Source organism: Epargyreus clarus, unplaced genomic scaffold (genome assembly GCF_041222505.1).
Source record: "Epargyreus clarus isolate Ecla_fem2 unplaced genomic scaffold, WU_Ecla_fem_2.2 ptg000035l, whole genome shotgun sequence".
NCBI lineage: Eukaryota > Metazoa > Arthropoda > Insecta > Lepidoptera > Hesperiidae > Epargyreus > Epargyreus clarus.
In genome coordinates, this window is record NW_027332240.1 from 3,090,800 (window position 1) to 3,104,711 (window position 13,912).

At 39.2% G+C, this 13,912-nt stretch overlaps 1 protein-coding gene across 1 annotated transcript in view; it reads right to left on the bottom strand.

The window, feature by feature from the left end:
- Positions 1–13,912, bottom strand: part of yl (Putative vitellogenin receptor yl) — a 35,427-nt gene that overhangs the window by 20,171 nt on the left and 1,344 nt on the right. Inside the window, exons 2-16 of the mRNA XM_073092263.1 lie at positions 13,648–13,841; positions 12,143–12,303; positions 11,324–11,438; positions 10,301–10,471; positions 9,617–9,877; positions 8,448–8,545; positions 6,691–6,804; positions 5,657–5,841; positions 4,480–4,672; positions 3,641–3,803; positions 2,989–3,138; positions 2,206–2,355; positions 1,453–1,578; positions 680–824; positions 242–351 (exon numbers count right to left, since the gene is read on the bottom strand). Coding sequence (XP_072948364.1) covers positions 242–351; positions 680–824; positions 1,453–1,578; positions 2,206–2,355; positions 2,989–3,138; positions 3,641–3,803; positions 4,480–4,672; positions 5,657–5,841; positions 6,691–6,804; positions 8,448–8,545; positions 9,617–9,877; positions 10,301–10,471; positions 11,324–11,438; positions 12,143–12,303; positions 13,648–13,840 — 2,335 coding nt within the window. The 5' untranslated portion in view covers position 13,841. The remainder of the gene's footprint in view (positions 1–241; positions 352–679; positions 825–1,452; positions 1,579–2,205; positions 2,356–2,988; positions 3,139–3,640; positions 3,804–4,479; positions 4,673–5,656; positions 5,842–6,690; positions 6,805–8,447; positions 8,546–9,616; positions 9,878–10,300; positions 10,472–11,323; positions 11,439–12,142; positions 12,304–13,647; positions 13,842–13,912) is intronic.

Here is a 13,912-nt window from a genome sequence, read left to right on the forward strand (position 1 = left end):
CATTATCACCTTTGAGAATATTTGATTATTAATTTTTACTTTAATTTTTTTTTTTTTTGATTGATTTATGATTAATTTGCTTTTTCATTGCTGAGCACAAGTCACCTCTCAGGAAAGAATCCACTGTTTAATCTTCTGGGCTATTACTGGCATAGTTTTTTTTCTACAAAGTACTCTTCTAAAGTTGTGCAACTTCAGCATAATGATAACTTAACTACTGAAATCAATGAGTAGTCCTTACCTCTCAAGTTGGTCATCAAGAGATGCCGCCGGTTTCCGCCGTCCAGGCCGATGCTGTCGATGTGAATCTCGTTGTTCAACTCCCTCTCCTCGAGTGCTACTAACATTCGCCTGTAAGATAAAACAAGTCATAATAACCACTAAGTATTTTAAACCTTGTGATATAAAAATACTTATATCTTATATTTAAAAATTAAAACACACTGATTACACGAGAGTTTGGTTATTGTGTGTATCGTGGTTTAGGAAAAATACTTATCTTAGGCGTTCCAACTTAGTCCTTAGGGGTAATAATGCATCTATGGCCGAAATCAGGTAAGAATGTAACATATCTGGGATTGATTACAGATATCCTTGGGCGGAAGTAGCCGCTGATCATCAGGTGGACTGCATGCTGCATGCTTCTGTATTCCTTTATTATATAAAAAAAATCACAAACCCATATTCCGACGCTATGGTGAAGCTGATCGGGATTTCCTCATCCCCGAACACATAAATAAGAGCCTTGTCCTTGGTCTTAAGGGAGACCGCCTCTATCAAATGACGCCCAGCATCCAGAATGTATAGAGCATCTGATACGTAATCTGAGAAATAAAAAAAATATTTTTTAATTGACCAATTATTATAAGATTAGCAGTTTTGGAAAGTGAGCTCTATCTCCCTGTGGGCTAGGCAGTGTTGCCAGATGCAGTAGATTTACTGTAATTTTACTTTATTTTCTTGTATTTTATTGTATAATGTATTTCAATTGTATAGTGTATTTGACTGTATTTGACTTTATGATTCACTGTACTTTCTTGCCGATCTATTGTAATTTTTTCATCAGTGCACTGTAATATTACAAATCTGACCTGGCAACACTAGGTGATGATGCCCGGGTAGCGGTCGTGCTCCGACATTCTCAGTTCAGAGCTTGTATATGTACAAGATGTTTACAAATCTTCGATAGCGTATTTCAGAAACGTGTAGCGCCATCTCTTGACGAGTTGCGGGAAGTCGCCACAGCTGCATGCCATTCTAAATCACGCTATCAATGTTTTCTCAATATACATTTCGGAACTTTTGAGTTTCGATCCCTGACCGGGTAGACATCTATGTTTTTGTTATGTCTTGGCACAGACGGCAAAGGATAAGTATGTAACTATGAATATTTATGACTTTGAAAACTAAGGCCGTTGTACGTGGAGTCTAATAAGCAAGGCCCCAACTCACCATAATCCATGTCAACGACATTCCGTCTCCCGTCCTGCAGGAAGAGGTGCGTGACGCCGGTGCTGAAGTCCCGCATGTCGATGTACTGGACACACTGACGGTATCCGTCGAATATATACAGTTTATCTAGAAGAAAATAATACACGATAACATTCAGAATATGCCAGAAATATATGAGTATCTATTGTATATCTATCTATCTATGTAGTATCTTTGGTCTAATTGCCACAATCTGCAATCATAGCTATTTCTTCTTATAAAGGTGAAACATCCGATTAAAAGCCCACGGAAGGCCATTGTAGCAAAGACTTACTGGATAAAAGTATGAGTCTTTTACGAGGCGTTCCAACTTACTCTTCAAGAGGAGCAGCACATCTGTGGCCGACCTCAGGTAGGAAACCTAATTCAGGCGTTGAAATCCATAGGCGGCAGTAGCCACTTACCATCCAGTGGACTCCATGCTCGTCTGCTACATATTATAAAAAAAAGCTTGACCAAAATTGAGGACCATCAAACATCTCTAATATATTTTGCCTGATCTCACATCTAAGATTGACCATCCACCAGGAGTGAAATCTCTTAAAGGTTTAGCACAAAACCTATGCTATGTTGTTTCAAGAACTTTTAGAATCCTCGAAAATAATAAAATTATCAATCACATTTCCCGTCTAAATAAGCAAATTGATTCGAAACTAAGCAAAGTTTTCCCAAAATTCTGGACCATCAAACATCTTTAATAGATCCTCATCTCACCTCTAAGATTGTCGTAAGCCATGGCCTGGACCTTGCCGATGTTGAAGGTGGTAGCGTGCGCCTCGGGGTTGCCGAGCGCGTTGTACTGCCAGCGGCTGAACGAGGACCCGCCGCCGATCACCAGGTACTGCGGCCGGTAGTCCAGCTGGTCTGTGAATGTAATGTAAACAGGAAAGCAATAATATAATGGGATCTTTGCACTGGTGGACGAAGGACCGCGGAGGCCTGAGGCGGAAAGTTGAATGCGGGCTCCCAGTGTATGATTCCGGCGACCTTTTGTTTTCCTGATTTATATACATTGCACGGATTGTTTGGTTCTGACAGCTTTTGTAGCTAGTTTGCAACTGTGTTTGGAGGGGTGTTTGCAAACCAAAATCGGGGGCCCGGGGCGAATCGCTACTTGTGTCCCCACCCTTTTAGTTCGTTGAAGAACTTTGAACCGATTTTCGAGCTGAAAAAGCATTAAAAATTCGTGGTTTTAAATGTGATATTTTACGCTGGCTGACTGCGGGTTTAAACCTAAATAACCACCTCCGGATTTGCAAAATTTTTGACATTTACATTACATGCTAAAGTATGCCAAAGCAGTACCTGAAATCACGAAGGAAACCTGGGAAAAAGTTTCCTTGGAAAGATTTCCAGTAAGTACCTATACTTAGCTAAGAATTATTTCGAAAAGTTGTCAAAAGCGTCTGAAATCTACCAATCCACGATGACGACTATAAAACCTCCATGAGAGAGAAAACCAAAGTTCATCGGTATAAGTTGATAATCAAGACTCACGTTGGCAAATATTTCCTTTCAGCTCCATACCATCGGGGCATCCGCAACTAAATGTGGTCTTCGAAGTCACGAAACAGAAGTGCGAGCAGCCGGCCTTCTCGCAAGGGTTCGAGTTGCTTCTCATCAGCAATGGGTGGTAAATGTGCATATCTGAAAACATGAGGGCCCTTGGAGAAAATGTACTGCAAAAGACTATTTGAAATGTGGTAGAACCCTCTGAGTTTCGGCGCCGGCAGCACCACCGCCACACTTATTCTTGCCTTAAAAACCAGAAAACAGCAGCATTAAGCGCTGCTGTGTTCTGGTTTAAAGGTTGTGGTAAAGGAGACATACTTTACTAAGGCATTACAGCTTAGTCCTCAAGGGAAGCGGCGTATCCGTGGCCGACCGCCGGGAGTATCTAACCTTACCTGGCGTTGATTGCAGATAAGCGGAAATAGTCACTTACCATCAAATGACTTCATGCTCATCTGCTACTCTTATATTATAACAAAAACTTTGTACAGAAAGATAATAGAAAATAAAACACAATAGAAAAGAATCAAGTCCAAGTTCTTCTTATTATGTATACCAGAGACCCATCTGACGATTCGCTAACTCGTATACTATAAAATCGACTAAAATCTCTAAGACCTTCATAATTATAACTTACCAAAGACAGGTACATCCAGGGTGAGCAACACGTTCCTCTTCTCGGCAGTGCTGTGTATTTTGTCCGTGGTCTGGATGGTGTTGGAGGTCCAGTCGCTCCAGAACACCGTGTTCTCGAACACCGCTATCGAGTACGGGTGGTGGAAACGCTCCTCGAATAACGACTGCCAATTTTAATGAGTTTAATTAAGTTGTTGTAACAGTTTTTTGTTTTGTTTAAATTTGTTTACACTTTAAGTTAAACCAATCTGTTTTGCAGTATTGGAGTTTTAGTGCAATATTTTTTGTTATTTGGGGGAATGAACCAAATTCAACAGTACTCACATAAGTATAAAAAAGCAACAAATAATTTTAAGTAGTTCAAAATTGACAAGAAACTTAGAATATAAAAACGGACTTCATTATTATATATTATTTTATATTATATTATTATTATAATAAAAACTAATTCTAAATATAATTGTGGTCACTCCCAGAATTTAGACGAATCCAACGACACCTCATATGTTAAGATCCATCAAGCCGTTTGGGCTGTAGAGCATGCCAAAGGCGACATATACACACACGCACACACACACATACATACGCTAGGAACACTACCCTCTGACCGTCCCCGCAGCACAACCGTTACAAGGTATCCCCTTGTGGTCGGTCGTATATCCACTGCATCCCACATTAGCGTTAACTGACCTAAGTAGAGGTCTGTAAGTAGACCTTATTGAAGGTGCCCTTGGGCCAGTCGCAAAATCCGGTGAAGCTGAAAAGGTCGCTAGTGACCCACTAGCAACTTCGAGAAAAAAGCTACCCTCTGAAATTTAGTAAACGCAGCACAACACTCACATAAACCTTCCGATCATCAAGTTTGACGACCTTTATCGTACGATCAACGAAGTAGAGCCTCCCGTTGGGTGAGTCCATGGCGAGGCCAGTGGCGAAGGTGTAGAGCTCCTCCAGCAGCGCGGTGCTGCGGGAGCCGTCCAGCCGCGCCTGCATCAGCACCGGCTTGTTGCGCCAGTCCGCCCAGTACATGTTGCTATAGCAAACATATTTTCTTAATTTAGATAAAAAATTATCTCTTCGTCGATATGATGTGTGTTATGAAGTTTCTCTCGCCGTTTCTTCTCCATGTCGAAACACCTTGTGAAGTGGTGGTGGAAGATATAATGACATTCAAAAATTGCTCTGTAAAGAACTTATTTAGAGTAAAGAAATTTAATTTGATTCGATACATTATCATCATCATTATCGTCATCATTAACCCATTCCTGTCCCACTGCTGGGCACGGGTCTCCTCTCAGAATGCCAAGGCCATAGAAGGATTAGGCCAAGCAACTATACTGAATTACTTTTCCGAGACATACTTTGAAGGTAGTAGACCCTTTGTAGTTCGACTCCGGCGGCACCTATTTCGGCGTCATAACAGCAGTGCTAAGCGCTGATGTGTTCTGATTTGAAGGTTGTGGTAAGGGAGATGTCCATGGGCGGCAGTGGCCACTTACCATCAGGTGGACTGCAGGCTCGTCTGCTTCTCGAGTATTATAAAAAAATCCAAACGTAGCCAAGAGGTGATTTTTCATAAAATTTTTGAGCATGACTAAGGACTACTGGTTTGCAAGATGTCAGTTTAGTAGAAAAGAAGTGACAAAAAGTTCAATTTATTCAGTCCATGTTCTTACATGGACTAAATTTGTGCACGATGATTGTCCGCTTTATGATGAGAAGACTGATTCATCATCATCATCAACCCATTATTGTCCCACTGGTAGGCACGGATGTCCTCTCAGAATGAGAAGGACTGATTGGTTACTTGAAAACATCAATTACGTCAACAGCGATAGGTGATATTACCTTCACCATTTCTGCTAAATCCATTTCTAAACATACGATTAACTAGAAAACTTCCATTCTTCTTCATGACTTTAATCCCTTAGACATCGCCTACAACATCCACGTTTCTTACTTTCTCTTAAAGGGAAGATGCTTTTTTCTAGACGCCACATCTTACAAAGACACTTACCCATTCTTCACATCCAGCGTAACAAATCTCGGATGCTTGGTAACAGCAGCGGAGGTGGCGCAGTAGGAGCCATCAGTCCGGCACACGGAGATGGTGCCGCGCTCAGCATCGCTGAAGAAGATGTTGCCGCCCAGCCAGTCTATCGCGATGTCGCCGGGGTCTTCCAGACCAAGACTTACTAACACCTGAACAACCAAGTCATTTAATAATGATTAATAAAAACGATTTTTACACTCACAGCTCCACACTAGGATTCCCTGTATCGTGGGTGCGATGAACACACACAGAGACATATAGACAAGCACCCAGACATAGAAACCTAAATTCATCATTTAGATTTCTGTCTGGCCGGGGATTGAACCCGGGATCCTCTGCGCGTCAGACCGGTATGGTGACCGCTCCACCACGCGGATCGTCCCATACCCATGATATTAATCATTATTAAATGACTGATGATGATGATGATGATGATGATTAATGAGGATGGGTTAATACTCATTGTCGTATTACTGCTGGAGTTTAGCTCTTACATAATGATATGATGAAGGCCACAGTCACAAAGTAAACATTTTAGAGTATTATGGAAATCTTTCGGGCATGTAAGGTTTCCTGAAAATGTTTTCTTGCACTTTCGTAGCAATTTTCATAGTGTAAGGAATAGTGCAAGGACTTTAAAATATCAACATTTACTTACTACGAAAATCAAGGCGAGTGTTCCGAAAATTACGAAAAAGATTTTAAGTTTTACACCACTCATACTTACACCGGCTTTCTCAGTAACTGGAAAAGAGCTGGAGCAATGACATTTTATACATCTATGAGCTGGAGCATATTGCGAAACGTTAATTAAAAGTTATTTCTATTGATTTTTCCAAACTTTTGAACTAACTCAAGGTCTGTTAAGTTTTAACCACTAATACCCAACATAACCTTAACAGAGCGCATGTAAGAAACCAAAGCATTCCATGTAACTCCTGATAGAATCCGATGCCCTCCCTACCGCTAAATCTTTGTAATCTAAAGTCCTAACATACCTGTTTCTTGTTAGTTTCGTAAGCGTCCTCGATCTTAGCTCTGACGATGGACTGATGCGCTTGGGCCGTCTCCACCCAGTACAAGTAAGTTCCGTCGTAGGACACACCGTGAGCCTGAAACAAAATCCCAGAGAAGTAGAGGAAGGTACCTTACAGTTGTCGAAGAAAATAACACGGAGAACAGAACATGAGAACAGTTGCTGTTATTTTCGTTGCCGAATAAAAGATAAATTTGTTGCAGCGAAATAATGTTTCCATCAGACCGGATTGTATTAGAAGATAATAATTATGTATATGAGTCCTAACTTCCATAAGCTCCACGAATTTTTGGCGTACCCCTGGTATAGGTAAGCCGTAAGGCATAATAAAAACAAGTAATTAATTAAAAAAATCAAAAACCCGACTGCACCAAAAAGGCTGAAGTAGAATTTCCAAAAGCAGTGAAATAGGCATTTAATTATTTTTATCCAGAAAGCCAAATACAAAGTTTTATAGTAGGTGTCTGCTTCAAAAACAAAAGACGTTCAAACAATATTATCCTATTTTATCCTCGTATATTTACGCTATATAAAGACCCTATGTGTAAAATTCCAGCACGCAAGTTCAGCGGTTTCCCTTTGCGTTGATCTCTGGCACAGCAACTCACTCACTTAGGGGTAAAAAAAAATAGATAGTGACCGATTCTCAGACCTACTGAATATGTATATAAAATTTGGTGAAAATCGGTGAAGCCGTTTCGGAGGAATACGGTAACTAACCCGAGAATTTTATATATAATATATATTATATAATGTATGTGTAATCTCCTCTTAAATTCCTTTATTTTGACACCCTACTCGATAGGTTTGGTTAATTTTTTTAAAACGTGTTACTATTTCGCGAAAAAATCCACCATTTTCGGTCTATAAAATATATAACTTTAGTAAATCAAACTTTTGGTCATTATTTTACCTCGTTAGAGGTAGAATTTCATTATTTTTATCCAACAAGCCTAATACAAAATTTCATAGTGTTTGCTTCAAAATTGACGATTGTTCAAATGAACTTTTAACCCTTATTTTGCCCTCTACGGGGTTGATTTTTCGGAGGCGGATAAATAAGTGCGTCCTTGTTCTTATCCAGAAAGCCAAATACAAAATTTTATAGTAGTTGCTTCAAAATTAAAGGATTTCAAAAAAACTGTTTTCCCCTATTTTACCCTCTTAAGGGTAGAATTTCCAAATGGCCTTTCTTAGTACTTATTCACGCTATATAGAGAACCTATGTGCAAAATTTCAGAACTGTAAGGTCCTTGGTTTAGGCTTTACGTTGATTTCTGAAAAATGAAAAAGTCATTTTGTTAGTCAGTCAGTCAGTCACCTTGCTGTTTTATATATATACAAATATGTTTTTATAATCTCCGTTTAATTTCCTTTCATTTGATACCCTACTCGATAGGTTCGGTTAACTTTTTTTTTTAAATGTGTTACTATTTCGCGCCAAAAATCCGCCATTTTGACTTTTTTTTATTAACACCTATCTAAGAACACTCGGGTCATAGAGACAAATATAATGACACCTTAATTGTTGAAATTCATCCAGCCGTTTGTTAGATCGGATCAAATAAAGAAAGACAAACATACAAGATACGCGCGAAAAACATAACCCTTCCTTGGCAGTCGGGTAACAAGTACCTAATAGAGGAGAAGCACTTAATTATAATAGTTAAACTTCAATTTCGGGTACCTAACAAAGACCAAAATTTCAACTGAACAAACCTGCTTAATCCCAGTAGCAACAACAAATTGTTGTTTAGATTTAATTTTCACGTATCTGATGTCGTTTTTTGTGCTGAAAAACAACATTCCTTCAGGATCTGTAACAAATATAGTTAAAGGTTATTCAGAGTTGCTATCTTGAACGCTGGTGGCGGTTGGAAAGTTGTGACACACTGCTGTTTTAGACAGAATTAGGCGTGGCAGTAGGTACCATCATCTTCTAAATAAATACCTTATTTAAATTATTATGCTATGCACATTTAGGAACACAAGCCACTAAATATCAGACGGATCTTTGAATCTTTCCTATCATCATCGATGTATGTTGAACTTACCGGGCGCATAGCAGAGGTAACGGAAGCTATCCTTCATATATCCCTCCTCACAGCTACACAGGAAGTACCCGTTCTCATTGCTACACATATGCGAGCACTGCATTGCATACAGGTATTCCTATCATCATAGATAACTTACCGGGCGCATAGCAAAGGTAATGGAAGCTATCCTTCATATATCCCTCCTCACAGCTACACAGGAAGTACCCGTTCTCATTGCTACACATATGCGAGCACTGCATTGCATACAAGTATTCCTATCATCATAGATAACTTACCGGGCGCATAGCAAAGGTAATGGAAGCTATCCTTCATATATCCCTCCTCACAGCTACACAGGAAGTACCCGTTCTCATTGCTACACATGTGCGAGCACTGCATTGCATACAGGTATTCCCATCATCATAGATAACTTACCGGGCGCATAGCAAAGGTAATGGAAGCTATCCTTCATATATCCCTCCTCACAGCTACACAGGAAGTACCCGTTCTCATTGCTACACATGTGCGAGCACTGCATTGCATACAGGTATTCCCATCATCATAGATAACTTACCGGGCGCATAGCAAAGGTAATGGAAGCTATCCTTCATATATCCCTCCTCACAGCTACACAGGAAGTACCCGTTCTCATTGCTACACATGTGCGAGCACTGCATTGCATACAGGTATTCCCATCATCATAGATAACTTACCGGGCGCATAGCAAAGGTAATGGAAGCTATCCTTCATATATCCCTCCTCACAGCTACACAGGAAGTACCCGTTCTCATTGCTACACATGTGCGAGCACTGCATTGCATACAGGTATTCCCATCATCATAGATAACTTACCGGGCGCATAGCAAAGGTAATGGAAGCTATCCTTCATATATCCCTCCTCACAGCTACACAGGAAGTACCCGTTCTCATTGCTACACATGTGCGAGCACTGGGGCCGCTCGTGCTGGCAGTCGTTCACGTCCTCGCACTGGTGGCTCGTGTAGTTGTACTGCTGCAGCACATCTGACACCAGGCAAATGCAGTTGGGGCCGTTCCGCTCCGGTATACACATCGTGTTGCCCTTGCATGTGAAGTTTGTGCACATTGTTTTCCCTGAAATTTTTAGGTAATTACTTGAGTCCATAAAACAGGGATTTTCAAAAATTCAGGGTTAAATGTCCTAACATCTTCAACCAAATTCCAGCAACCAGTTCAGAGAAGCTCTGATATATTTAAAAGAGACTGACTGTAATATCATTGCATTGTTGACTCGTATTACGAAAATATCATCACACTAGTTTGTTGCACGTCCTGAGGTCAGTGGAAATGTAAATTTTGATTATTTTTCTGTGTAGAGGCTGTTTGTATTTATCTTTTTATGTGTCCAAGGCACCCATGCTACAGGGAATTCTAGAGTAGAAAATATTAAGGGTAGCTTTGGAAATGTGCCTAATTACTTCAAAAGATATCAGGTTACGACCGTTGCCAAATGCGGGGTAATTTAGATCTATAAAATATTTTTTGAAAATCACTTACATTTGTTACAAAACGAGCCTTCATCACTATTGTCCCTACAATCCCTCATGCCGTCGCACATCTGCTCTTGGTTTAGACAGAAGGAGTTATCTAAACACTTGTACATCCGCCCGCCCATCTTGCTGCGGCAATTGACGCCGATGCTGGCGACGTGAGGACGAAGGGCATGCCCTGTTCACGTGGACAATTTAAATAATAAGTAATATTGTTTAAAAACCTAAAAACCACGCTAAAATCGCACAAGGAAAACCGTTAAGCCTGACGATCCTAATGAGGAGAATGGGACAAAATTATTAAAATCGCGTATGTCATCAGTTCTTAATAATTGTTGAAAATTTTAAATTAATCTGATCGTTCAAAGTAGTCGGTTCAAAAAATCGAGTTCAATACAGGTCAAGATAATAAAAGCGTGGTAATAAAGGCTTAAGGTATTTAAAAAACATAGTCAAACCAACTAAGGGGCTGCACAACTGCACGACACGGCAGAGGATTTATTAATCGGCGGGTACAATTATAAAAATAATTTCACAGTATAACATTAAAATTAGAAATAGAATCTAAGTCGCGTACCGATATTATAGCGACGACGATCTTCACTGAAATTTAAATTCTACCTTCATACTGCCAAGTTACTAAAGCTGATGCATATTATCTCTCCATCCCATAGTGAATGGACACTAATGTTAGAAAGAAAGAAAGAAACGTGCGCACATATGCTATACACTTCTATGTGTATAGCATAAGAAACAATACAGAAAATTGTGTAAAAAGTACCAACAAAATGTAAATAAATATTTAACTGTATATTATTATTGACATTAAAAGATGAGAAATTCATAATACGCATTTAATACATACATATAATATTTCTTGTTAATTATTTTTATGCTGTTGTGTTTATGTATTTTGCCGAATAAATATTCTTTCTTTCTTTCTCTCTCCCTCTCTCCCTCTCTCTCTCTCTCTTTCTCTCTCTCTCTCTCTCTCTTTCCTGACATTAATAAATAAATAAATACAACTCACGGCAAGTCTTATCGACATCCTCGTCGCTGCGATCCACACAATCATAGGACCCATCACACATCCAGAGGCTCGATATGCATTTGTTGCCATCGCATAAGAACCCTTTGCATGTTGCCTGCAACACAATCCTATTTAGTTATCGTTTTCAACCTGCTGTCCCACTGAGCACGGATCACTGGAGAGTAAGAGTGGTTCACGCCATAGTCCACCGCGCTGGCTAAGTAATTGGTAGACTTTTAATAATAGTAATAATAATATTTCTTTATTTCAGACCTAGTTTTTTACAGTACATAGATTTGGTTAGTACTTATAAATATTTTCTTAAGAACTCACATTGTTTTCGTTCATCGTTATAGCAAGTGATGATTACTGAGATACTAATTTTAAAAGGCACATAATTAAACTTAAAAATCAGAGATGCGTGCTTCGGGTTTGAACCTCGGAACCCTCGATTAATAGGAGTTTCAAACACTAGGTCATTACTGCAAAGTAAAATTACAAATTCTACCTCTGAGCGAAAAATGTAACTAATCGCAGAAGTATACCTCCTTTGCCACGTTTAAAGCAGAACAGTGTCAACACAGGTAGTATAAGGCAGAAATGGATATGGCAGTGGTCCCTCCGGAGTCAAACCACGAAGCGTTTATTTTACTATTATGAAAACATGAATATAACTCACATCAGTGTAATATAGCGCAAATTACTACAAAAACTCGATTACCTGTAACACACAATCTCTACAATATAGCATTGATAACTACGAAAACTCGATCATAACTCACTCACTTAAATTACTACGAAAACTCGATTGCAACTCACATTAGCAGCAATATCAAACGTGGTGCAGCTGGCTTCATCACTCCCGTCTTCACAGTCGGTCTCGTTGTTGCACACCCATATATTAGGGATGCATCTCTTCTTATCCACACACATATATTGGTGGGTTTCATTGCATACTAAGGCGTCTGGTGTGTGATCAACTGAAACAAAAAAATGTGTGATTAGGTGATTAGCAAAAATGCTGTAAGGACTGCTGTAACGTGTGATCCACATAAACTATCTAATTCTGGAGTAATAGTATTTTAATTTTCAAAAAATTTTTTAACAAAAAATACAACCGACTTCTATGTCACTACAAAGTAAAAAATAATTGAAATAAATGTTGGTTTAGTACATATTTCTGAAGTCGGCGCTCAATATATTTAGTTGGATAACGATGTAAACAGCGTGTCTAATATGAGCGCCGACTTCAGAAATATGTACTAAACCAACATTTATTTCAATTATTTTTTACTTTGTAGTGACATAGAAGTCGGTTGTATTTTTTGTTAAAAATTTTTTTTTACCCTTTTTAGTGATGACATACTAACATTTATATTAATACAATATAAAATTGCAAAAACGTGATCATGAATGAAGGTAAGGTCTGAATTTACATTGAATGGAACCGCCCGCTCGCAGGGCGCTGCCCTTGCCTTTTATATTATCTTATATGTTCCAACCTAACCTAACTAAATAGTCAATGATGAACTGACTTTGCAATTCCATTAAAACCTACACCAAATATATTCAAACACAACTCAATTATTCCCATCGGTTGAGGAGTTGCATATTTTGTCTCCGAGCCACATTATCAGACCCTTAAATAGTCAATGATAAACTGGTTTTGCAATTTTATTAGAACCTTCACCAAATATCGTCAAACAAAACTCAATTATACCCATCGGTTGAGGAGTTACATATTTTGTCTCCAGAACCCACTCTGATCCTCATCATATTTAAATGGGACCAACTTGTAGCAATTGTCCGCACACGAAATTAAAGGCAATAAAATAGGTTCATAAACAGCGAAGTTATGGCTGTTATATTTACATGGGTGGAGGAGTTCCCCTCATTTTCTCCAGAACCCATCGATGGATTGTAACCATATTTAAATGGGACCAATTTCCAACTCGTCCCTACACAATAAAAAAGAATTATTAAAATCGGTCCACTAACGGCGGAGTAATTCGTGTACATACATAAAAAAAAAAGATACCGGCCGAATTGATAACCACCTCCTTTTTGAAGTCGGTTAAAAAGAACTCGGTCGAACCGGCTCGAGAAACAGATTTTTTTTAAATTGCATTACACATTCTTAATTTAGATCAAAATTGGGTTCATACTTTACTCTTTTCAGCATTTTTCGCTAATCCTTATAGTTTCGGAAGATAAAACGCATCTTTACCTACCAATACTGGTCCGTGATATCTAGGTTTTCTTTTTCTATTATAACATGAAATATTATTAAAGATGTTATTTGAAGGTAGTCCTAAGCCACTTACAACAGAAATTCTCATCACTGCCGTCCGGACAGTCATACGAGCCGTCGCAGTACTTATCCTGGGAGACGCAGCCCCCAGCGAGACAAGAGAAGGCGCCCTCCTCCAGACATTCTGGCTCGTACGTCTGCATTTCATCCTCGAACTGGCCACTCGCGACCATTACACACGATATCAAAATGATGAAGACTGCCATCCTGTAAAAATAATTAGTATTTAAACTTTAACCTATTCATAAATGCGGATGTCAGTTTGTTTGCTTGACACA